This window comes from Megalobrama amblycephala, linkage group LG20, assembly GCF_018812025.1.
Source record: "Megalobrama amblycephala isolate DHTTF-2021 linkage group LG20, ASM1881202v1, whole genome shotgun sequence".
Taxonomy (NCBI): Eukaryota; Metazoa; Chordata; class Actinopteri; order Cypriniformes; family Xenocyprididae; genus Megalobrama; species Megalobrama amblycephala.
In genome coordinates this window covers 13604109-13629805 of record NC_063063.1, presented here as the reverse complement: position 1 = coordinate 13629805, position 25697 = coordinate 13604109, and the positions used below count along the sequence as shown (strand labels likewise).

General features: G+C 37.7%; 2 protein-coding genes across 6 annotated transcripts; one reads left to right on the top strand and one right to left on the bottom strand.

Moving 5' to 3' along the window:
- The first annotated feature begins 2582 nt into the window (after positions 1-2582).
- acta2 (actin alpha 2, smooth muscle) lies at positions 2583-8915 on the top strand. 2 transcript variants are annotated; one of them, XM_048170558.1, is made up of 9 exons: positions 2583-2737; positions 4087-4258; positions 4666-4794; positions 5335-5445; positions 6570-6654; positions 6741-6902; positions 7075-7266; positions 7363-7544; positions 8394-8915. In XM_048170558.1, exons 2-9 carry the CDS (start codon positions 4130-4132, stop codon positions 8535-8537), a joined length of 1134 nt encoding a protein of 377 aa, XP_048026515.1. In that variant the 5' UTR covers positions 2583-2737; positions 4087-4129; the 3' UTR covers positions 8538-8915. The 2 variants fall into 2 exon arrangements, with proteins under 2 accessions (XP_048026515.1, XP_048026514.1); XM_048170557.1 differs by having other exon boundaries at positions 7075-7544.
- A 2534-nt stretch (positions 8916-11449) lies between these two features.
- On the bottom strand, positions 11450-25689 carry stambpl1 (STAM binding protein-like 1). Of its 4 annotated transcripts, none has more exons than XM_048171443.1 (11): positions 25350-25687; positions 23232-23338; positions 22112-22329; positions 21786-21861; positions 20773-20868; positions 20352-20661; positions 19412-19536; positions 16991-17128; positions 13846-13958; positions 12813-12943; positions 11450-12682 (listed from the first exon to the last, which is right to left on the bottom strand). In XM_048171443.1, exons 2-10 carry the CDS (start codon positions 23259-23261, stop codon positions 12832-12834), a joined length of 1218 nt encoding a protein of 405 aa, XP_048027400.1. In that variant the 5' UTR covers positions 23262-23338; positions 25350-25687; the 3' UTR covers positions 11450-12682; positions 12813-12831. The 4 variants fall into 4 exon arrangements, with proteins under 4 accessions (XP_048027400.1, XP_048027399.1, XP_048027401.1 ...); XM_048171442.1 differs by having other exon boundaries at positions 12813-12912; positions 25350-25679; XM_048171444.1 differs by lacking the exon at positions 23232-23338 and having other exon boundaries at positions 12813-12912; positions 25350-25679.
- Positions 25690-25697: the final 8 nt, after the last annotated feature.

Sequence of the window (25697 nt, the reverse complement as noted above, 5' to 3'; positions counted from 1 at the left end):
TACTCAAGCACCGATTGCCCCCCTATAACAGGCAAAATTGTACAAAATGGAGGAGAAGGGGAGGAGGAGGGACGCCGAAAGAACTAACAGCAGGAAGAAGTAAGATGCTGATTTTATACAGTACTTGGTATTAATTGGAAGATTAGATGGGCGTACTCCTTCCGAAATTACGTTTATTAACTTCACTAGGGATTCAAAGAAGTTTCAGTCCAAAGACACTAATTACAACCACAGTTTCATGTGTTTCAATTCTTTCAGAGTTTCTAGTATCTTACTTTGGATCACGTGATATTCTGGCTCAAGCCTACAATGGAAATAACCCATGGATGGATGGATGGATGGATGGATGCTTGCAGTTTGCGGTCTATTTCTAAAGGCCTATTTTCCTTACAAACGCTCTGCAAAGGCAACATTTATGTCATTTGGAATGCTGTGGGCTTATATATTAAAAATATGAGTTTCATATTTTTAATATATAAGCCCACAGGATTCCAAATATATTCAAAATATGAAACTCACTGACAGAAGCCTGCTTTCAATTTCAAATGCCCATGTGCGCTTGATGAAGAGTGCTCGCGCATGTGGCTGTGTGTGACTATGTTTAAGTGGTTAAATGTAGCCTACTTGCATCTCAAAATGCTTTTCTGATGCAAAAATGAATGTAAACACAGTCAGTTATGTCATAAGAGATTGAACAGACAAGACAAAAACATCTTAGCCAGGAACAAGGAGCAGGATGTATACTTCAAGTAAGTCACGATCCAAGCAGTAGCAGTCGTAGCATACAAGGTCAGACAGTCTATGTGTGGGTGTGGAGTGTTCTTATATATGGTGTTGGGTTGATGAGGTGAATGAAGACAGCTTGGTGATGATTGTAGAATGTGAGCAGGTGGTGGACCAGGAAGGATTCTGGGAGATGTAATGCAGAAGGTGACAGGCATGGTGACTGAGATCATGACAATAGGCTATGTAATTGCATTTAAAAAAAATAAGATGACGAAACTAATTAATTAATTAGAAAACAAGTATATCATGAATAGTTTTTGGACTATTGGACTGTGACTCCCAGAATCGGATCATATCGTAAGGTGCATAAAGATTCGTACCCCTAATATATATATATATATATATATATATATATATATATATATATATATATATATATATGTACACACACTCACTCACTATACACCGATCAGGCATAACATTTGACCACTGACAGCAAGTGAACTTTTTGTCTTCAAAGTTCATGTGTTAGAAGCAGGAAAAAATGGGCAAGCAAGGATTTGAGTGAGTTTGACAAGGTTTGACAAGGGCCAAATTGTAATGGCTAATCAACTGGAGAGCATCTCCAAAACTGCAGGTGTTGTGGGGTGTTCCCAGTCTGCAGTGGTCAGTACCTATCAAAAGTGGTCCAAGGAAGGAACAGTGGTGAACCAGCGACAGGGTCATGGGTGGCCAAAGGCTCATTGATGCACGTGGGGAGTGAAGGCTTGGCCTTTGTTGTCCGATCCAACAGACGAGCACTCTAGTCAAATTGCTCAAGAAGTTAATGCTGGTTCTGACAGAAAGGTGCAGAATACACAGAGCATCACAGTTTGTTGTGTATGGGGCTGCATAGCCGCAGACCAGGCAGGGTGCCCATGCTGACCCCTGTCCACCGCCGAAAGCGCCAACAGTGGGCATGTGAACATCAAATCTGGACCACGGAGTAATAGGCAAAGGTGGTCTGGTCTGATAATCTTACATCACGTGGATGGCCAGCTGCACTTACCTGGAAAACGCATGGCACCAGGATGCACTATGGGAAGAAGGCAAGCTGGCGGAGGCAGTGTGATGCTTTGGTCAATGTTCTGCTGAGAAACCTTGGGTCCTGCCATCCATGTGGATGTTACTTTTACATGTACCACCTACAGTATCTAAGCATTGTTGCAGACCATGTACACCCTTTCATGGAAACAGGTGGCTGTGGCCTCTTTCAGCAGGATAATGCACCCTACCACAAAGCAAAAATGGTTCAGGAATGGTTTGAGGAGCACAACAACGAGTTTGAGGTGTTGACTTGGCCTCCAAATTCCCCAGATCTCAATCCAGTTGAGCATCTGTGGGATGTGCTGAACAAATAAGTCTGATCCATGAAGGCCCCACCTCGCAACTTACAGGATTTAAAGGAACTGCTGCTGACATCTTGGTGCCAGATCTTCATTATATAATTCACTCATTATGATTATTTTCAGCACACTCATTATATAAGTTACCACTTTTACAGAGTTTCTCTCAGTTGATATATACATAAAAGACATAGTTTAAACTTTTACACTCTCAGGTGCTTTTAGTGTGACCTAACTCTGTAATGATGTGATCCAAATTCATTGAGCTGTCTCAGGTGCGGACGTTGATGTGTGTTCTTGTAGTAGAGCAGGGCCCAACTCTTTGTTTATGCTCCTGCATTGTGAGGTCCCCAGAATGTCCGAGGAGAAAAAACAAAAAGGGCCATTGGAATGCCTTGAGTGATGAAGCAGGAGGGCTGCCGCCCGGATTGGAGTGTTTTCTCCCAGTCATCCCTATAAGGCTTTAGTGGAGTGAGGCGAGTAGTGAGTGCAGCCCAGGCTCCTTGTTTGGGATGTGGGAGGGTGCGTTGAGCAGGGATGAGAACTACATAAGTACACCACAAACCAGTGAGTAGCACACCATCACCAAGTGGCTAAATCCCCCTCCCCGGCCCAGCACTGTCAGGGTAAGTGTCATTTAGCTCACCTCACATCCTCTCCCTCTCCCTCTCGATCTCCCTCTCCTTCTGTCCACCTGGCTTTGTACTTTGCAAGCTTTATCTGATGATACTAATTGTATAGATAAATGGTTTCTCTACAGGTGTAAGCTGGTTTCAAGATGTTTTGGTTGGTGTTTTGTGAGAAAAGATTAATCTTCATTATTGTGTAATGTTTTTACACTGATAATAAATCAAGTGTTTCTAGAGATTAGCCTTCTGAAAGTACAGTAGATACATTTTACTTTTGCAGATTGAGCAATCAAATTTTATTTCTAAAAGCATTTATGTTTTAGAACTATTACATATGTACTTGCATGAGGCTGCATCTTTATTTTAGTGTCTGTAATGTGATTTTCATGGTGATGCTGAATGTTAAGAGCTCTGAGGGTGCATGTGTGTTTTAAAATTAAGGAGAAGGTTTCAAAATCTGGACGCTGTGGATACCCATTTGATTTGTGAGGTTTATGACTAAATATGGTACTTCTGGACCACTGAACCATCCCCTTTTTTGCTCACCCACTCTCTTTTTTTTCATGAAATATTGTAGACAGGCAGATACAACGGGAGGGAGAGTCCAAAGACAGACATGCTTCACCATCATTTCCAAATTAGGAAGTTTTCCCATAGTGCACTCAGTAAGGGCTTGCAGGACGGACGTTTAGAAAATGTGTGTGTGTGTGTGTGTGTGTGTGTTTGCATACATATATATATATATATAACTCAGAGTTAACTTAGAGTTAACTAACTCTATAACTAACTCTATGATATAATGCAATTTATAATTTGGAGAATATTTGCATATAATATATATATATAGAAAATGTTGCCAAAGCAAAGTTTAAAACAGTATTTTAAACCAATTCTGTTGCCTTTATGCTTACCAGGAAAAAAACAGATGAATTAGTGAATTAGTTTATGAATGGACTTACCAGGTACACCTTACATTCTTTGTAGTATTCTTGTTCATTGTTCAATGGGTGTGGTGAATATACACATGTGCACGGTTATTTCCCATCCGAATGAGTGCATACTATTGACTTTTAATGTTTTATAAGCCTATTATAATAACTATTAACTAACCCTACCTCTAAAAGAAAACCTTTGCATTTTTAGATGTATTATAATTATTATTATTATTTCATATATGAATCATTTTTCCAATTTAGGACAAGCCCAAAAGAGGATTTACCTCACTTCTAGGAGCAAATTTGTCCCCCAAACTATAGCTAAATACACATGCTTGACACGGGCTCTTGCAACCCAAGAAAAACTGCTCAAAAGTATGTATATAACATTATTGATGAACTTTCTTGCAGTGATTGTCTCCTGTTGGAGTAAGGAAGGAAATCCGAGCTGAAAATGTGTGACGACGAAGAAAGTACTGCCCTTGTGTGCGACAATGGATCAGGACTGTGTAAGGCAGGCTTCGCCGGGGATGATGCTCCCAGAGCAGTGTTTCCCTCCATAGTGGGTCGTCCCAGACATCAGGTGAGGATCCCTCAGCACACCACTACGGGGCGATAAGCACTGAAGCTGACATCAATAAGCATAAGATGCTTTGTTTTAGCTTGTATTTGAGGTTAGCAATAGTTAAAAGTGCACTTGCAATTAAAAATGGTGACAACTAACTTCATATCTCAATTTGCGTTCTAGTATATTTCAGTTATAATTTTTGCATTTTGCTTACATAACCTTTCACAAGTTCATGTTATCTTCTGCACTTTTTACGTATTTACCTTGATCTGATTCCAAATGCTTTGTGGAAACTTGGACTACATCCCAGAGTGTCAGCACTGAAGTATAGAAGAGATGTAGATAGAGTTAACTAGAACTCACTCTTACTTTTCTGGATCTGTTGTGTATGACTGTGCTGACTGGTTTCACTTTTTCCTCAGGGTGTGATGGTGGGAATGGGGCAGAAAGATAGTTACGTTGGTGATGAGGCGCAAAGCAAAAGAGGAATCCTGACCCTCAAGTACCCCATCGAGCACGGCATCATCACAAACTGGGACGACATGGAAAAAGTAAGCAGATCCTATCAAACGAGCCAAAAGATAAAAAAAAAAAACAGTCTAAACAGTCTACAGTCTAAACCTAAACAGTCTACTAAAAATATCTCTCTTTTGGTGATGGCTTATCATAATTTAGGCTTGAATTTATGTACTGTGACCTACTACATTTAGCCTACATATTTGCTGTAATGGCACTTAAGGTCTGAGATTTCATCAGAAACACCTACAGTACATCATCTAGTCTCAGCACATACATTGTCTACACCTACGTCAATCAAAAGCACTTTTCCGAAAAACTATTCCTGCTAGTGACTCACTCACAATGGTCCTCAAGTTTCATGCCACATGGTGTTATCATCCAACACATGTACACAACAGATGCTAATCTATCTCGGCCTACGCAATCTGTTTGTTAAACTATAATTATGAGAATCAGCTTTCACTCTCCACACTTGTGCATAAAAGTAATTCATATGCCCATCTATTATCCTAATAGCGCATTTGATGTGACAGCAGTTTGTTTTTTTAATGTCTATTGTTTATATTTACCAGATATGGCATCACTCTTTCTACAATGAGCTCCGTGTGGCTCCGGAGGAGCACCCCACTCTGCTGACAGAAGCCCCCCTCAATCCCAAAGCCAACAGGGAGAAGATGACCCAGGTTAGAGCTGAACTGAATGAGAAAACTAATGATATAAGATCTGTAGTATATAAAACAGACAAGCATTTTCTCTAACTCCAGTATACGTCCTTTAAGCCCTTAGGGTATCAAGGTGTTTATCAGATACACCTACATTAGTTTCACCAGACCACGGGTGATTTCACTTAACACCTGCAGCACTTTAATGTGCAGTATTTCACCAAAAGTCTTTATCATAACTGTAAAATAAACTTTAAAATAAGCTTTATATGTAGGGCTAAATGATCATTTTTTTCAGCTATGATTGTCAGTCGTGGAAAACACAGTGGTTTCAGTAGTACAATGTTTGAGGTATGCCTATGTGTAATTTATGTCATAGAACAAAATATGAAAGTCATTTCATATTAAATTTAAAATTGCTATATAAATCTGTTAGGAAATTCCCAATGACTCAAAAATGCTAATTCTCTTCCAGTTCCATCAACCTCTCAATTTGGTTCCAAATACATTTCAGTTATAATTTCCATTTTGCTTATATATAACCCTATAAAAGTCTGGGCTCTGTAAGAATTATTAATGTTTTTCAAGGAAGTCTCTTTTACTCACCAAGGCTGCATTATTCAGTCAAAAATACCGAATACAATAAACTTGAAGATCTTTTAAAAAGTAAATTAATTCCTGTGACTGTCACGTGATCCTTGTATTGATTTTCTTATTCTTGTAATATTAATTTCTTTAAAAAAAAAAACATACAGACTCCAAACTTTTAGTCAGTAATGTAAATATGAATATGAAATATGCGTTTCAGATTGCTTCAAAATGGCAACGTGTCTTTTTTAACTATTCATTATAAGAATTGGCTCATAAGAGTCATTTGTTTAGGGAATTGAGGCAATACTGGTCGGGCTTATCAGATTAGACTGTTCACGTTGCATGTTTCTTCAGCCAGAGATGACAGTTCGATAGAATTATGCATTGATGCAGCATACACAGAATGAGTGATCTTCAGATTTTAAGAATTGATCTATTGGGATTGTCAAAAAGAATCCCAATAGATCAATTCTGGGTAATCAGAAAATCTGTATTTTTACTCAGCCTTAGTAAAACTGAAAGCACTTGGTTGATTGTTGGTTTTAACTTTGCAGATCATGTTTGAGACCTTCAATGTTCCAGCCATGTATGTAGCTATCCAAGCTGTGCTGTCCCTCTATGCTTCGGGGCGTACAACAGGTCAGTTCATCGGTCAAACAGGTCACAGCCCATATTTGACTTAAATGCTGTTAAGTGTGCATTAACAAGTACTTCTTATTGACCAGGCATTGTCCTTGACTCTGGTGATGGTGTCACCCATAATGTGCCCATTTACGAGGGCTACGCTCTTCCACATGCCATTATGCGTTTGGATTTGGCCGGCCGTGATCTCACTGACTACCTCATGAAGATCCTAACTGAAAGAGGCTACTCATTTGTCACAACTGGTGGGTCTGGACACTTAAAGTACCAGCATAATGTTTACGTGTGTGTATGTGTGTGTCTAAATCAAAAAAAATTCCAGGGCATAAGAAAATGTAACTTACAATATGATTCAATTAAAAAAAAAAAAAGTTCCACTGATTTGCTAAAGGAGTCTCTCTCACCTGCCATCTATAGCTGAAAGAGAAATTGTCCGTGATATCAAGGAGAAGTTGTGCTATGTCGCACTGGACTTTGAGAATGAGATGGCCACAGCAGCCTCTTCCTCCTCCCTGGAGAAGAGCTATGAGCTTCCTGATGGACAGGTCATCACCATTGGCAATGAGAGGTTCCGCTGCCCTGAGACGCTCTTCCAGCCATCATTCATCGGTGATCTATTGTTTCTCTTTCTTCCCATCTCCTTTCAAATTATGAATTCACAGCACTTTGATATAAATGCTTTAAATGCATTGCACTTTTTGTTAGGAATGGAATCGGCTGGCATCCATGAAACCACTTACAACAGCATCATGAAATGCGACATTGACATCCGTAAGGACCTGTACGCTAACAACGTGCTGTCTGGTGGTACCACCATGTACCCTGGTATAGCAGACAGGATGCAGAAGGAGATCACGGCTTTGGCCCCCAGCACCATGAAGATTAAGGTCAGCACAGGCTGGTTATTAATATGATCATGAATATGATTCAAATTATTAATAAAGTAGTTTCTCTTCTAGCCTTATCATAAAACAAAAACTGAAATATATATATATATATATATATATATATATATATATATATATATATATATATATATATATATATATATATATATATAAAAATGTGTTACTTTAAAATAAATGTTAAGTTACTATTTTAAAGGGTTTTAAAATAAATTCTCTCATTAATTACACACCCTCATGTAATTCCACACCAGTAATACCTTCGTTTATCTTCGGAACACAAATTAAAATATTTTTGATAAAATCCGATTGGTCAGTGAAGCCTCCATTGCCAGCAAGATAATTAACACTTTCAGATACACAGAAAGCTACTAAAGACATATTTAAAACAGTTCATGTGACTAAAGTGGTTCAACCTTAATGTTATGAAGTGACAAGAATACTTTTTGTGCGCCAAAAAACAAAATAATGACTTCAACAATATAGTGATGTACAATTTCAAAACACTGCTTCATGAAGCTTTACAAATCTTGTTTCGAATCAGTGGTTCGGAGTGTGTATCAAAATGCCAGTCATGCCCCCCAGTGGTGAACTATTGAAATAACAAATGAAGAAAGTATGCAGTTTACTGGGAAATCCATCCCCATATAATATATAATTATTATAGGCTTACCATTGTGATTTAAGGCAAAAACGCTGTTTGGAAGATGGTTTAATGATGTAGCCTACTCGCTCATCATGTAAATTGTTCATTGTGAACAAAAAAGTGAAATAGTTCAGCTTTAACTAAATACACTAATATAACACTGTTTCAACCTTGTATTTATGCAGATCATCGCCCCACCTGAGCGCAAGTATTCAGTATGGATTGGCGGCTCCATCCTGGCCTCTCTCTCCACCTTCCAGCAGATGTGGATAAGCAAGCAGGAGTACGACGAGGCCGGACCATCCATTGTGCATCGCAAGTGCTTCTAAATGGCACCTTCAACCCCCTCCTGGTCCCCTAATTCTGCTATTGCTTCATAGCCTGTAAACTGTGAACGTACCCTTTACTTCCCTCTGTTTTGTCTTTGCACTGCCCACATCTGTTTGAATGTTTTGATTTAATTATGTCATGACGATATAGTGTTGTTTTCAATGGGTTAAAAAGCTTGAATGTGCTGCCAATATGAAAGATTTGGGAGATTCTTTGGGGTGGCGAGACTCCAGGGATGAGGAGAGGGCATCGATGAACAGGGCTCATTCTCCCTTTTGTGTTAAAACGCTACGAGGTAACACAACTGCATGTCGGCTTTCAGGCAGTCTGTATGGATATCATATCTACATGAAGGAATAAAGCTCTGCAATAATAAACTGTATTTTACCTCTTTTGTTTCTGCAACAAATTACATGGCTCAGGCTTAATATTTGCACAAATAATAGTAATAATAAAAAATATATATTCTTTAAATCATTTAATCATTTTAATAAGTGTGAAGGTTTCTCTATACCAGGGGAGTCCAATCCTGCTCCTGGAGGGCCACTGTCCTTCAGAGTTTAGCTCCAACCCTAATTAAACACACCTGAACCAGCTAATCAAGGGCTGAGTTTGGACACCCCTGCTCTATACTGTCATTCGTGTGAATTTGTTATAATTACTGTACACACAGGGCTCCTACCATCATGTAAAACCTGGAACCTTTAAAGCGGTGGCTTTCAAAGAACACCAGATATGTTGAAGCATGTGTGAGCAATCTTTTACCTGTGATGAATGCTGCTAATTGATTGCTCCTCATTTCATCATTCCTCATGCGTCAATTGGCTTGGGAAACTGAAGAAGTGTTTCACTTCAGTCCAAATCATTTACAGATAAAAAAAAAATAAATAAATAAAAAAGTCATGGCATTTCATAGCAGAGGTCTTTTTTTCCTTTTCTGCAGAAAGAAATGGTGCATGTACAGACACATAAGCCTCCTTGTACTGCCCTGTGCACAAAGCCACTGGCACACAGCCACACACTGGAGAAACAATCCAATGCCACACTGTACCACAAATACATGATATACTCTGTGAACTGCATGGATAAGTTCATAACTTGCCATCATACATGAAGTTTCATTTTCTGCTGATAAAAAAAAAATTCCATAAAAGTAGTGGAGACAAAAATAAGGTTGTTACTTTAAAATAAATGTTAAGTTACTATTTCATCTCGTTTAAAGGGTTAGTTCACCCAAAAATGAAAATTCTGTCATTAAATACACACCCTCATGTCGTTCCACACCAGTAAGATCTTTGTTCATCTTCGGAACACAAATTAAAATATTTTTGATAAAATCCGATGGGTCGATGAAGCCTCCATTGCCAGCAAGGTAATTAACACTTTCAGATGCCCAGAAAGCTACTAAAGACATATATAAAACAGTTCATGTAACTAAATTGGTTCAACCTTAATGTTATGAAGCAACAAGAATACTTTTTGTGCGCCAAAAAACAAAATAACAACTTTATTCAACAATTTATTGATGTGCGATTTCAAAACACTGCTTCATGAAGCTTAGAAGCTTTACGAATTCTTTTGTTTCGAATCAGTGGGTCGGAGTGTGTATCAAAATGCCAAAGTCATGCCCCCCAGTGGTGAACTATTGAAATTTCGAAACTTATGCCATAACGAAGCCTCGTTTACTGAAATCACGTGACTTTGGCGATTTGATTCGTAAAGCTTCGAAGCTTCATGAAGCAGTGTTTTGAAATCGCTCATCACTAGATATTGTTAAATAAAGTCGTTATTTTGGTTTTTTGCCACACAAAAAGTATTCTCGTTGCTTCATAACATTAAGGTTGAACCACTGTAGTCACATGAACTGTTTTAAATATGTCTTTAGTAGCTTTCTGGGCATTGAAAGTGTTAATTATCTTGCTGGCAATGGAGGCCTCACTGAGCCATCGGATTTTATCAAAAAATAATAAAAATGGTAAAAACACACTACTAAAAGTTTACTAAAACTTTAAAGCTACACTATGTAACAAATGCAGAAAATATGCAGTTTCCTGGGAAATCCATCCCCATAATTATTATATGCTTACCATAGTGATTTAGGGCAAAAACACAGTTTGGAAGATGGTTTTATGATGTAGCCTACTGGCTCATCATGTACATTTTGTTAACTGTGAACAAAAAAGTGAAATAGTTCAGCTTTAACTAAATACACTAATATAACACTGTTTCTACCTTGTATTTATGCAGATCATCGCCCCACCTGAGCGCAAGTATTCAGTATGGATTGGCGGCTCCATCCTGGCCTCTCTCTCCACCTCTTTTGTTTCTGCAACAAATTACATGGCTCAGGCTTAATATTTGCACAAATAATAGTAATAATAAAAATATATATATATTCTTTAAATCATTTAATCATTTTTATAAGTGTAAATGTTTCTCTATACCAGGGGAGTCCAATCCTGCTCCTGGAGGGCCACTGTCCTTCAGAGTTTAGCTCCAACCCTAATTAAACACACCTGAACCAGCTAATCAAGGCTAATCACCTTCTAGGCAGGTGTGTTGAGGCAATTTGGAGCTAAACTCTACAGGACTGAGTTTGGACACCCCTGCTCTATACGGTCATTCGTGTGAATTTGTTATAATTACTGTACACACAGGGCTCCTACCATCATGTTAAACCTGGAACCTTTAAAGCGGTGGCTTTCAAGCCTAAAAAACCCCGGATTCAAAGAACACCGGATATGTTGAAGCATGTGTGAGCAATCTTTTACCTGTGATGAATCCTGCTAATTGATTGCTCCTCATTTCATCATTCTTCATGCGTCAATTGGCTTGGGAAAGAGGTGTTACACTTCAGTCCAAATCATTTACAGATTAAAAAAAAAAAAGTCATGGCATTTCATAGCAGAGGTCTTTTTTTCCTTTTATTAACAAATGAGCTGCGGAAAGAAATGGTGCATGTACAGACACATAAGCCTCCTTGTACTGCCCTGTGCACAAAGCCACTGGCACACAGCCACACACTGGAGAAACAATCCAATGCCACACTGTACCACAAATACATGATATACTCTCTGAACTGCATGGATAAGTTCATAATTTGTCATCATACATGAAGTTTCATCTTCTGCTGATAAAAAATTTCCATAAAAGTAGTGGAGACAAAAATCAGGTTGTTAAAATGAGGGAATGGTACCCTGAGATTAGTGCAGTCAAGGCCCTTAGGAATCTTTGCTTATTCTGTAATGGGAGCTTTGGTGTGGGCTAAGAGATCCCAATCTTGTTTATGCTTTTCAAAAATCCTTTCCCTTGTAATCTGACCCATACTGGAAACAACGCTGAACTTGGAAAATAAAACTGTCAGCCCACTGGCCAACTTCATATTGCGTCACTGGGCTTAAGTTGAAAGACTTTTTTCGGTTTTCCTGAAATTGTCTCTGAACTGAAAGCCTGAAGTGGAGTATGTGTTGCATTATTTTAAGGTAGATTTACTGCCTTACAAAGCATAATTATTAACTATTCAATCACTAAAAATGATACAATACATAGTAAGGCCTAGAAATGACTCTCATAGCAATTCATTATATTTTTGTACTAGAAAATTCAGTTAGTTTTAAAAAGAAATATCACTTATTCTATGTAGATTGTGTTACAGTGAGAACTGCAAGTGATATCAATGGATATCAATGCAAATCACACACATGCACAACTTCCTTTTAAAAATTCCTGAAAACAATTCACATTATAGCAGCCTCATGGTATGCCTTGATAAATGACGCCACCTTGAGGACAAAGAACCAAACAGCAGTTCAGATCATACTAGACAGTACAATCTGACCACAACATTTTTGAAAAACACCTGGCCACAAACAAAAAGCGCATGATGATCTAAAAAACACAAAACACCATTGGAACATCTCAGTAGCTTCAGTAAACCTGCTCACAGCAAACTGTGCAGCTGAGGGATTCAGTTTCACAGTACCTTTTTGTAAAATAAATAAATACAAAAAAGCCTTCAAGTAAAGAAAGATATAAATAGATATTCTCAATGGTTTGCTGATACTGAAGTATTTCCCCTCTTCCTCTGTCACCTGAGGTCCAGAACTGTCGTTTTCGAGTCCTTCACCACAATGTGCTTGCAAATCTGCAAATAGAAAAAGTAATTTTTCACTTCTCTAATGGTGTTTCACTTTTGATGTCAACATTCACAACAGAAGGCATATATAGTACAGAAACTGATTTTCATATTCAAAGCTGAAACAAATGGTTCTTACAGTGAACAGAGGGGGGTCTTTAGAGTGGGGGTGAAAACCTTTCAATCTGCATCCAGCCACTTCTCCCATTCCAGCGCTGGTGAGTCGGAACACTCCCGTGCTGTAGCAGCAAAATGAGATATCTCAATGATCTGTTATACAATATAATACAATATAATACAATACAATACAATATAATATATTATATATACACACACACATACATACATACACAGTCAAACCAAAATTTATTCAGACACCTTGAACATTTCATTCATTAATACAGTTTATTCACTATAGTAAAAAAAAATGTAAAAAATAAAAAAAAAAAATTAAAAAAAAGGTAATAAAATATGCTCAGAATTAAACTGTCAGAAAAAAATAATCTTAATTATGTCAGATAACACTTAAGCAAAACATAGTCAGGTCAAAGTGTCTAAATTTTTGGTTCCAAACTTGTTATCAATATTACTGAATTTGAATTTTTGGGTATAATATGTCACAGTTTACTTTATTTTAATGGAAGTCAATGGCTAGTCCGAATTTTAATTTTTGGGTGAACTATCCTTTAATATTTTTATATATTATATATTTATTTTAATATTTATATATATTATATAATTTATATATAAACATTTTATAATCAATCAATCAATCAATCAATCAATCAATCAATCCATCCATCCATCTAACATTTCTTCTTTATATTGCAGCAATCTGAACATTGAAAAACATCCTATGTTACTGCAGAAAATGAAAAATAAAATATAGAATATATTTGCATGGTGTAGTTTAATCATTGTCTAATGGAAGATATTCACTGAATTTATTTGCCTTGAATAAATGTTGGTTCTTTAGTGACAAGAGTACTGAAATGATTCATGGATGTTCAAATACATCACTTTTTAAACAATCAAAAATGTATTGTTAAAAAAGACAATAATCTGCATTGATTTGCAGTAGAGCAAATCCTTTATAGGCTTTGGATGGAAAAAGCCTTGAGGTTGTGTGAAAACAATGAAGGGTGTGGGAGTTTTGTGAGTGTCATACTCACTCATTATGTTTAGGTGCGCAAACAATAGCGATGGCCTCAGGTAGCATGAGCTGATATGAGCTGTGTGTGTGTAGATCCACGCTGGAGAGGAAGGCCGTCTGTGTCGGGTGTGTCTGTGAGTCAAACATGCAAATATTCATATTAACACCATTTAGTAGCCCCTTATTCTCATGCAACCATGAAATAATTATCCATGCAAAATAAACAGCAGGTGATTTAGAGACTATGGGCAGATTTACTAAACAGGGCAAATAAGCGTGAGACTGCAATCCCATAAAAGCACCAATGGGACTGGAAAGTTCTATGGGCAATCTACTGATATATAATGCACAAATTAAATGTACACTATGTAACTTTCTTTGTGCAAAATTAACATCCTTCTTCCAAAACATGTTTTTTTGCATATCCTGACTGACTATGGTAAGCCTATTACAAGCGTTTATATTTTAGACTGGGCGGGATTGTTTTCTCTGGAAATTGCATCCATACACTCGCCCGTGTATGCCTTGTCATATCTTTAAATAAAGAAAAGTTGCTCCTGCTTCTTATCACGCATGTACGGTGTGTGAGTGGCATAGGTTATTTGACACAACGAGCAAGAAATGTTGACATGGAAGCACGCTAAATCTCCAACATCCGGGGAATCACCTGTTTTAAAATAAAACGCTGAACAGAGCTTCTGCTTACAAAAACAAAATGCGACAGAGCTCGTAATAAAACGAGAATCAACATTGGCTTGGCTTTTTGGAGATGGCAAACATTGAGGGATTTGAAATGTTTCAAAAAGTTAAAATGTAAAAGCGAAGCGGAGATGGTGTTTTTATTACTCAACAGGCGAGTAAGGTATTTTATTGAACAGATAAATTGTCAGATGTAGCTCTCTAAAAGAGTTAATTGTAAAGCATTATCTAGTCTAAAAGGTAATTTCATGTTGGACTGTGCTGGAATTTATTTTCAAGGATGTACCGTGTCTATCAATTGGGTATAGCTTCTGTAACGTCTTCAGCTAGTTGGCTTGAAATCCTCTCCATCTTAACTGGTTATATCTCTTAAACCTAGCAGTGAATTTTTTATGAGTAGTAGAATAACCATATTCATCTGCACAGTCATGCAGAGCCAAAGCACAACCAAAACAATGTTCTTACACAAAATGCATGCAATTTTATTTTTTTAAACCGCTAGAGGTACATGGTGTACCTTTAAAGAACAGATGCAGACATGTCAAGCACAAAATTAAGACATGCTTTTTTTCGGCGTTAAATAGTGAAACAAATACCAGTAAATTGACTACCACAAACCTTAGTAAATCACCTTGCATGATTTATTTAAATACGTTCCTCCCATAAATTCTGCATCTGAAAGGGAAACTCCTACAAATGCATATGCAATAACATCAGCCGCGAAAACAACCGTGTCCATGCCTTTTCATCACTAATTTTTCAGTGCGTGTCTTTAGTAAATCCTTTCCTGACAGTAGTTTTTTTAAGGCCAAGAGGGTTTGCACTGGTGCAAGCTGTTAGTAAATCTGGCCCTAAGAATAAAAGCTCAGTATATTGTTAAACAGAGTTTCCATTGTTATCCTTAAAATTGATGCTCAATCATATTTGATTATGCAAATAATGAATGAATACAACTGGGTTGCAGAATCAGGGATAGGGATAAAAAAAGGGATCTGCTTACCCCCAGGGCATCCAAGATGTAGGTGTCCTACTTTTATACACAAATTATGATGTTCAACTCCAAATGCTGCCGGCTGTCAGTGGTAAAGATTTTTTTAAATGTTTTTGAAAGAAGTCTCTTATGCTCACCAAGGCTACATTTATTTAACCACAAATGCAGTAAAAACAGTAAAATTGTGATATATTATTACAAGTGTTTTCTATTTGAATGCATTCACAGTCGATTTTAAAATCAATTTATTCCCATAATGGCAAAACTTAATTTCTTAGCAGTCCAGTCTTCAATGTCACATGATCCTTCATCAATCATTCTAATGTGCTAATTTTGTGCTCAGTAAACATTTCTAATTATTATCATTTCAAAAGAACAGCATTTATTTGAAATAGAAATGTTTTGTAACATTAAAAATGTCTTTACTGTCATGTTTGATCAATTTAATGCATTCTTGATGAATAAAACTATTAATTAAGGGTTAGTTAAGGGTTGCTGCACATTTAAATCAAATTTAAGACTTTAAGACCTTTTTAAGACCAGAATAAATGAAAATTAATACAGTGCACACATAAAGAACAAACTTGCCCATTCAAAATACACTATATTATATGTATTATATGTAAACAGTACTCAACTCAACTCAGTTCTCCATACTAAAAATATACAAATAGTAAACATAGGACAACATGTAACATTTTAAAACACGCAACAGTGCTTAGTAAAAGTTTGAATCCAACATGCCTAACTGGATGTAATGTGACTGATCAAATTACATGTCAAATGACTGAATTTCTGTTTGAAACATTTAAATACTGCTCAGAAACAGAAAGTAGCACAGCCTGCTATATTTACGAGGTTACCAGGGTAACAGCTGCATTTCTGCTGTTCCATAAGCGCCATCTACTGTTAGAGAGTGAATGTGCATTTTCATTCAGCGTATCTCCTTCACTCGTTCATGCTGTCACCATGCCGCTCATGCGTGTTGGAGTGGTTTACATCAGAGTGCACATGCCTCTTTGACTCTGGTGAAGCGCGCACTGTGACGTACGTAAAACAAACACGTACATAACACAGTCAAGTTTCAAACTCCATACTACCAAAGACTTGGTGCTAAACAGCCTAAAAAGCATATAACCCTGTAATGTTTTATTAGAAATGACCAGGCCCATACAAAATCTGCAGATTATTTTCCCATTTTCCCTGTTGAAGAAATCTGTAGAATTTGTTTAAACAAACAAAAAATAAGTGTTAAAAAATAAATAGATAAATGGAGGGTATGCTCTTATTGCTATAATAAAATTAGCGAAAATATTTACTAAATGAACACACAAAGGCAAGGCATGTGAACGATGACTACTCAAATTCTGTGGAACTCTGTGGCGCTTTCTGCAGGCTCAGATTCTGTGTGGGTCTGACAGCAAGCTTTTCACCTGCATGACAATATGCGAGAGCCAGAAAAAGAGACACTCACATGGATCCAGCCCAAGGTCAGGAGGTTATGATGGTCCTGGTAACTGAACAGCTCTTCCACATTCTCCATGTCACAGTAGTCAGGACCGGCGGACTGCTTGGGGACGATCACATGGGTCAGCACAAACTCATTGTGCGTCTGCAGGACGACAAAAAAAAAAAAAAAAAAAACAGATTCCAGTTTGTCTATTAACACACTGCATATCAGGCTGACACAGCATCCCACAATTATGGTATGTGTCCTTTGACACAAGTTAAATGACCCATTCATTCTCTATCGGAGCTGAGCAGCAGGTTCCCATAGAGGATATTTGTATTGACAGAGAGGTGAAGCAAGTGATAAGAGTGTAAAAAGGGGAGAAACGCTCACATTTAGACAAATCAGGGATAAAAAAAAAAATGCTAGGCCGAAGCCAGTCACTGCAATATATACAGTGGTGTGAAAAACTGTTTGCCCCCTTCCTAATTTTTTATTTTTTTGCATGTTTGTCACACTTTAATGTTTCAGATCATCAAACAAATTTAAAAATTAATCAAAGATAACACAAATAAACACAACATGCAGTTTTTAAATGAAGGTTTTTATTATGAAGGGAAAACAAAATCCAAACCCACATGGCCCTGTGTGAAAAAGTGCTTGTCCCCTAAACCTAATAACTGGTTGGGCCATCCATTAGCAGCAACAACTGCAATCAAGCATTTGCGATAACTTGCAATGAGTCTGTTACAGCGCTGTGGAGGAATTTTGGCCCACTCATCTTTGCAGAATTGTTGTAATTCAGCCACATTGGCGGGTTTGAGCAGGAACCGCCTTTTTAAAGTCATTCCACAGCATCTCAATAGGATTGAGGTCAGGACTTTGACTAGGCCACTCCAAATTCTTCATTTTGTTTTTCTTCAGCCATTTAGAGGTGGGCTTGCTGGTGTGTTTTGGATCATTGTCCTACAGCAGAACCCAAATTCGCTTCAGCTTGAGGTCACGAACAGATGGCCGGACATTGTCCTTCAGGATTTTTTTTTTGGTAGACAGCAGAATTCATGGTTCCATTTATCACAGCAAGTCTTCCAGGTCCTGAAGCAGCAAAACAGCCCCAGACCATCACACTACCACCACCATATTTTACTGTTGGTATGATGTTCTTTTTCTGAAATGCTGTGTTACTTTTAAACGCCAGACGTATTGGGACACACACCTTCCAAAAAGTTCAACTTTTGTCTCATCAGTCCACAGAGTATTTTTCCAAAAGTCTTGGGTATCATCAAGATGTTTTCTGGCAAAACTGAGACAAGCCTTTATGTTCTTTTTGCTCAGCAGTGGTTTTCATCTTGGAACTCTGCCATGCAGGCCATTTTTGCCCAGTCTCTTTCTTATGGTGGAGTCATGGAACACTGACCGTTCAACTGAGGCAAGTGAGGCCTGCAGTTCTTTGGATGCTGTTGTGGGGTCTTTTGTGACCTCTTGGATGAGTCGTCACTGCACTCTTGGGGTAATTTTAGCCATCCAGCCATTCCTGGGAAGGTTCCACACTGTTCCATGTTTTCGCCATTTGTGGATACTGGCTCTCACTGTGGTTTGCTGGAGTCCCAAAGCTTTAGAAATGGATTTATAACCTTTTCCAGACTGATAGATCTCAATTACTTTCTTTCTCATTTGTTCCTGAATTTCTTTGGATCTCAACATGATGTGTAGCTTTTGAGGATCTTTTGGTCTGCTTCACTTTGTCAAGTCCTATTTAAGTGATTTCTTGATTGCGAACAGGTGTGGCAGTAATCAGGCCTGGGTGTGGCTAGAGAAACTGAATTCAGGTGTCATAAACCACAGTTAAGTTATGTTTTAATGGGGGGGGGCAAGCACTTTTTCACACAGGGCCATGTGGGTTTGGATTTTTTTTCCCTTCATAATAAAAACTGCATGTTGTGTTTACTTGTGTTATTTTTTATTAATATTTAAATTTGTTTGATGATCTGAAACATTAAAGTGTGACAAACATGCAAAAAAAAAAAAAAAAAAAAAAAAAAAAAAAAAATCAAACGTGGCAAACACTTTTTCACACCACTGTAGATGGATTGCAGGTGGTTGGTAAATAATACACTGAAATACTATAATGGCCATAAACAGTGACACTATTGCATGTGTGGTGAAAGTATGAGGAAGTCCACATCCACACCTAGTATTTACACAGATTTTGCAACACCCAAGCTCCTATTTTCACAGCCAAAGAAAAAAAATACAATTGACCATTAAAGTTATAGTTCAAAAAGAAAATTCTGTCATCATTCACTCTCCAAACTATATTCACGCTCACTTCAAAAGGATTATCATAATTCAGGAAATTCAGCTTTAGTCACAGCTGGAAAAAAGGGCTGGAACAAAAGAATCTCACACCTACAGAGAGGAGGTTTGATCCAGCTAAGGCCTTACCAGTTTTCCACAGAGAACGCCACATGTCTCAATTCCTCTCGCCGTGTTACTGTCAGCCAGCAAAAGGAACCTGTAAGTCAGGTCTCGTGGGATTAAAACCCGCCTCAGGCCTTCCACACGCTGATCTAGAAACACATAGAAACATACTGTAGTACTGCTAATAACACAAGTAATTATTCATGTTCAGTGAGAGCCATTATTGCAAAATAAACTTTGTACCATCTTGAAGTGGTTTATTTTGCATTAATGACTGTCTAACTGTACAATATCCTGTTTACTGATGAATGAATAGACTATTTAAAATTTTGGGCTCAGTAAGTTTTTTTTTTTTTTTTTTTTTTAAAGAATTTAATAGTTTAAGCAAGGATGCATAAAATGGATCAAAAGTGACAAAGATATTTATACAAAATATTTCTATTTCAAATAAATACTGTTCTTTAAACATTCTATTTATACATTTAAACATTATTTATAGATTTAAAAAGGTTGCGGTCTTGGAGATCACGATATTCCCAAAAATATTCAGTACCGAATCAGAACATTTTTTGAAGGATCACGTGACACTGAAGAGTAGTGTATTTGCTTCTGAAAATTCAGTTTTGCACCACAAGAATAAATTAATTATATTCAAACAGAAAAAAAATTAAATTGCAATAGTATTTCATAATATTACAGTTTGCGCTGCATTTTCGATCAAATAAATGCAGAGTTGTGAGAGTTCTTTCAAAAACATTAAAACAATCATACTGACACCAAACAGTAGTGTAAATAAATGAACATGAATTCTTTGATTATATAAGAACATAAATGGAGCAGTGGTCTAATATGCAGTTTAACAGTCAATACAATATAAAAATACCACAGCTGACTAATGAGAGAGCAGTGTAATAAATCACTAAAATGAATATCAAGCAAATATGAGCTAAATGAGGGCACTCACTCTGTACAGCTGCTAAAGTGGCTGCCGGTTTGGGGATGGGGGTCGCTGGTTTGTTACGATTGGGGTCAAGGCGTACATGGTTTCTCGGGGTCTGGGATAAGCAGGACCCATCAGTTTGTTCAGGCACTTTGGGGACAGCCTCATCCCTGCGACTGGCCAGCTCCTGTCTACGCAGTTGGTCCTCGAAGTAGCGAAACTGTTCGGACTCGATTTGCATCTTCCTGAGCTGTGCCACACGTTGCCGTTCTTCCTCCAACAAAGACATCTTCTGCAGCCGTTCACCACACATGTCAACAGCCATGGCTTGAGACTGCACAATAATGAAGTGAATCTTAATCATTATCCACGATAATCAAGTGAATCTGAAATTTAATTAACAGGCATTTAATAAGCAGTGCTAAAAGCGCTCAGTCTAATGTACCTGACTCTTCAGATATTCACTGTGTTCTTTGCTGTATTTCTCATGGAGAAGTCTCTTCAATTGGTCCTTTCGTGGAAAAGCAACCTCCTGTAATTTCTGAACATAATGAACAGATAATGGAACAAACATTAGGGGTTATGTTACAGACAGCGAGTACCAGATCAATATGTGCTAGCTAAAGCTTTCAGGGACATAATGATTTTTCTAAAGCTGGGAATAGAGACGCTTTAATTGCTCATCTTTTTTTGGATTTAAGGACCATTACGAAACATTAAGATCATTAGGTTAAAGAAATGAACATTTTTGTGGCTCGACTGTCTGCTACAATTGAAGCTATTTATATGCTAGTGGACACAAACACCTTTTTTGCAGATATTTAGCAAAAGTTAGACAATTTTCCTACAAAAACAAACCAAATACATTGATGACTCATGCTGCACTAAACATTTTGGTTCAATAAAGACCTCTAGAGCATGAATGCCTCTTTAGCAATACCACTTGCAACAGACAATTGAAAGTAGCAAATCATGGTTAATAGTTTTGACATAAACTTCAGGGTATTGGTTTGAAACAAGTTCTTAGATATGGCCCATCTTAACATCCTTTTTCAATAGGAAATACATTGTCAAACAAGAAAACTATTCATCAAGCCATTTTATGGAGTTTTTAAATATTCTAGTGAACTGACAAGTGAACATAAGGGGCCCATCAGGCACAAAACAAAAGAGAGAAAATGCATTTAAACATCCCATCCATAAAAATACTTTAAAAAAAATTGTCTTTTAAACAATGTTTGAAACAGGTGACTAGGAGCAACCTTTTGACAGAGGTCATTTTCATGTCACCATGTTGAAATGAAAGCAGAACATGTGCCAACACAAGGCAAACCCCCATGTGAGCAGTTGGGAGCCTGACTAGGCCAAGGTAATTGAGCATGATGCTAATCAGATTTACAGTGGGCTGAGCGCCACAGGGCTCCATCAGTTCCTGTGAGTAACATGCCAGGGGCTTACCTTCATTATCACTTGCTTCTCAGGGACGTTGCACTGCTGATAATCCCTGTGACTGGGGAGTTTCTCAACAAATAAACTGCGCAGGAGTGAAATAGGAAAATAGAGCTGAGGATTGATGGCCGTTAATTACATAATGCATATTATGGCAGAAGGCATGAGGAAGAATGAAATTACAGATACAGCTGAGAAAACAACAAAACAAAAAGGCCAGAGACAGTGGGTTAGGTTCCAGCATCCCTGCTCTATTGACATAGGACAATCGGTTTGGAAAATGCATTGATGGAAATAAAATAAAATAAAATAAATTAATTTAAATGAAAACATACGTGATGAACTTATTGTAGAGGACAAAGGCATTCTCCAGACTGCCCTCCTCTAGATAAACAGCTGCCATACGTTCCATCTCCACACCAGAGCGGAAGTAGCGTCTCGGGGCGATGTCTTCGTTTATTTCTATGTTATAGCCCATTTTGCTGAGGGCCCGTACACGTTCCACTGCCGGCAGACTGACGTCGGTGTGATCCGGCTCGGCTGCTAACTTCTTCTGCAAACGGAGAGGACAAGCGAATCATGAGTACATGGTGACGTAACGGAGAAGCGGTTCATCAGCTACGAACTACTATTACTGAGACATATAGTGATGTCATTTTGGACAATGCCCTCCATTTAATACTTTTTTAGCTTATTTTGTATGCTGAATTTTCCCCCCTGCTCATCTTTCTAGATTTCTGACATTTAGAAAGTGTCTGGTGAGCCACTTTATAGCTCTGCCAAGTAACATTGCTCTAGATAGACAAACTGAACTACAGTAGCATCGGTCCCAGTACGCCAGCGGCACAGGGAATTTAGTCCCAAAGACATCACAGGCCTCCGATACACACAACATAAGCTCTGTTCATCACCCAGCTTGCGCAAACCGGAACACACGGCAACACCCACGCTGAGTTCGCTTCCAGCTCCCATGCTAATGACTAAACAGAGCCTCTGTTTTAGGGTGACTGAAAAGAGTGGGCGTCTAATCAACATGCAGCAGGACACCGATGGACACCAATAAGGGCCTGCCGAGCTGTTAGACTTGTTGGACATGACAGCTTGCTTGACTTTTGAACAGTATGCAATACGCACACAAAAATCTGCGAATGCTGGTGGAGAGCCAAATTAAAAGTCTCTGCACTATTGTTGGAGAAGAGGATTCTGGGTGGCCAGAATAAGAAGACTGTTTTGATAATGCATTCATGAAGAGGGGAAGCAAAGTGTGAAGGGGGCTACATCCGTTCTTCCATCTCGCCCACTCCAGGATGGAGGGATCTGAATGACGGAGCAGCTGCAATGGGAATACTAATGGGAGTGAGTCAGAGGAAGCCATTCTGTCCCTGCGACCCACCTCCGAGTAATATCAGCTGTCCCCCACCACCCTCCTCCTCCTCCTCCCTCAACGCCACTCACCAGTGTGCTGAAACTGAAGCCCTGGTCCATGGTGAGTTTACGACGTTGCTTTGCAGACTTCGATCCTCCCTATGCATCCATCTGTCATCTCCCAAGATGATTCCAAGCTGAGGAGCAAGAAACATCATATCTGGCATCACAGATTCAAGGGACACTGGGTCAATACAGACTGAGTCTTTTTGTTTTCAGTTACTCAACACTGGCTTTGGCTACAACTCCTTGCCTTAGAATCCCTAACGTATTCTTCCTAATCTATTAACACGGTTACTGTGCCCTGTGCATTTCCATGGAGATTATCGAATATACTTCAGCATCTCTGTCCAAATAACACGGTTATTCGTTCCAGAATCTGTGCTACAGTTGCTATGACAGCTTGTTACCATGCAGCAAAATATGGTGACTCATGGATATCTTCAGCTGTGAAAAAAATCCTCAGTGTGCTTTTTCACTTAGCACAAAGATAGGTAGATATTGGACTGCTTCTCTCTCCTATACTCTTTGAAAGCTGAGAGTGCAGTCACAGTGCCATCCTTTTGCGAATTAACAAATGGAAAAAGTATCACCACCACAGAAGAAAATATTAGGATTAATGCTACCATGGCAACTTAAACTAGATGCACTGTTAAAATAAGAGCGCAGGAGATGTGACAGATTTAACACTGAGCAATCTCTGATAATCAGGGCCTTGCATAATGTACATTTGCATTTGATTAGCAAGATAATATGAAAAATAATATATGGGGTGTTTATTAATGTTCAACTTTTTTTTTTTTAACTTATTAAAGAGTAATTTCACATTTACTCATCAAAGAAAGAAAATGATGATTCAGTATTACGTAATGAATCAGCACCTGTCTGGATACTTACTCTTTAACAATCCTAGCAAAGGGATTTTAAGTGTCACAAAACAATTTATTTTATATATATATATATATATATATATATATATATATATATATATATATATATATATATATATATATATATATATATTATATATTTATATTTATATATTTATATATATATATTTATATGAAGACTTCAGATGCCTCTAAGTGCCGTCTGAAATTTTCTCCTAAAATGAGCATTTTTATCAAGCTCGTATGTTTAGGTTCAGTAATTTCACTTTAATGGCAAATAATGGGTCCTTTTCATTGCCATTAAAGTGAAATAACTGAATATATACATACAAGCTTGATAAAAATGCTAATTTTATAAGAAAATTTCAGATGCCACTTAGAGGCTTTTGCATCTGAAGTCTTCATATATATATATATATATGTTTGAAATAATAGCCCTTCAAATAATAAACCTTCAAAATGCAAGTTTATTATTGTCTTCTGCTGAAGTCTAAACAGAGATTATACAGTTAAAACACAAACATGTTCAAGGAGGGATGAGCAGTTTTTCAACATATTTTAAGAGCCAAGTAAATCAAACCACAGTCTACATCTGCAAACATGTTTGTATTAGGTATTAAAATACAATCCCTATGACTTTGTCTAAACCTAAACACACACAATACCTATCAATTCGATTATAAACATGATGACTATGTTCTAGGTTTGTTTAGCTATCAGTTTGAAATGTCTGAAATGTATTTTGTCAAAGTTCATGAAGAACTCATCCCTGACTAGCACTTGAATAAGTCGGGCTGTTATATATTGTTATATATATTGTTTGTTATTAAATACATAATTTAAACAGTGAAAACTGTAGGTAAAAGTAATATTACACTAATGTAACTTTATTCCTACTTTCTAATATCCTCTAAATCACAACTTGTCTTCACCAAGTAATTTCCGCTGTTCTCCATCACTAAAAAGTTATGATACCAATGCATTTTATATGATCAGAATCTAATGTGCTCAAACCTGGAGCTCCTTCAAGACAAAATCAATAATGTTAAGATGACAAACCACAGCATAGCCTATATATAATCATTATAATCATAATATCAAATATACCAATGACAATGATTTTGTCAGTGATATAACGTTAGCCTATTTCCCACCTGATAAGATAGCAACAATTTCATTTAAACAAAAAAACAATAACAATCATAGGTCTAATTTAGTAGCACCAAAAATTAATGTATAAATACAATAAAATCCTCACCTGTAGGTGAATGGCTGTTGTGATCCCATGCTCAACATTCCTATAATCGTCACATGTGGCACATGCTAGAATTCAGCGCGAAAACAGGCAACTCGCGTAAATAAAAGAGCAGGTTTTTATTATTGTCTAAAACTCTAGGTCTTTTGCCTTTGTGCCTCATGGAAGCTTTGTTCTTTTGGCATGGATATACGCCCAGGGCTAAAATGGCTGATTGCTGTCTTTCAAAGCGAATAACCCTGCGATGTCAGATGGTTCGCCCGGAGCTCTGCGAGTCAGATGAATGCCGCTGTAGCAGCTGTGCTTCACTGGCTGTGTTTCAAAACCTCACGAGCCGCCTATCTAGACAAC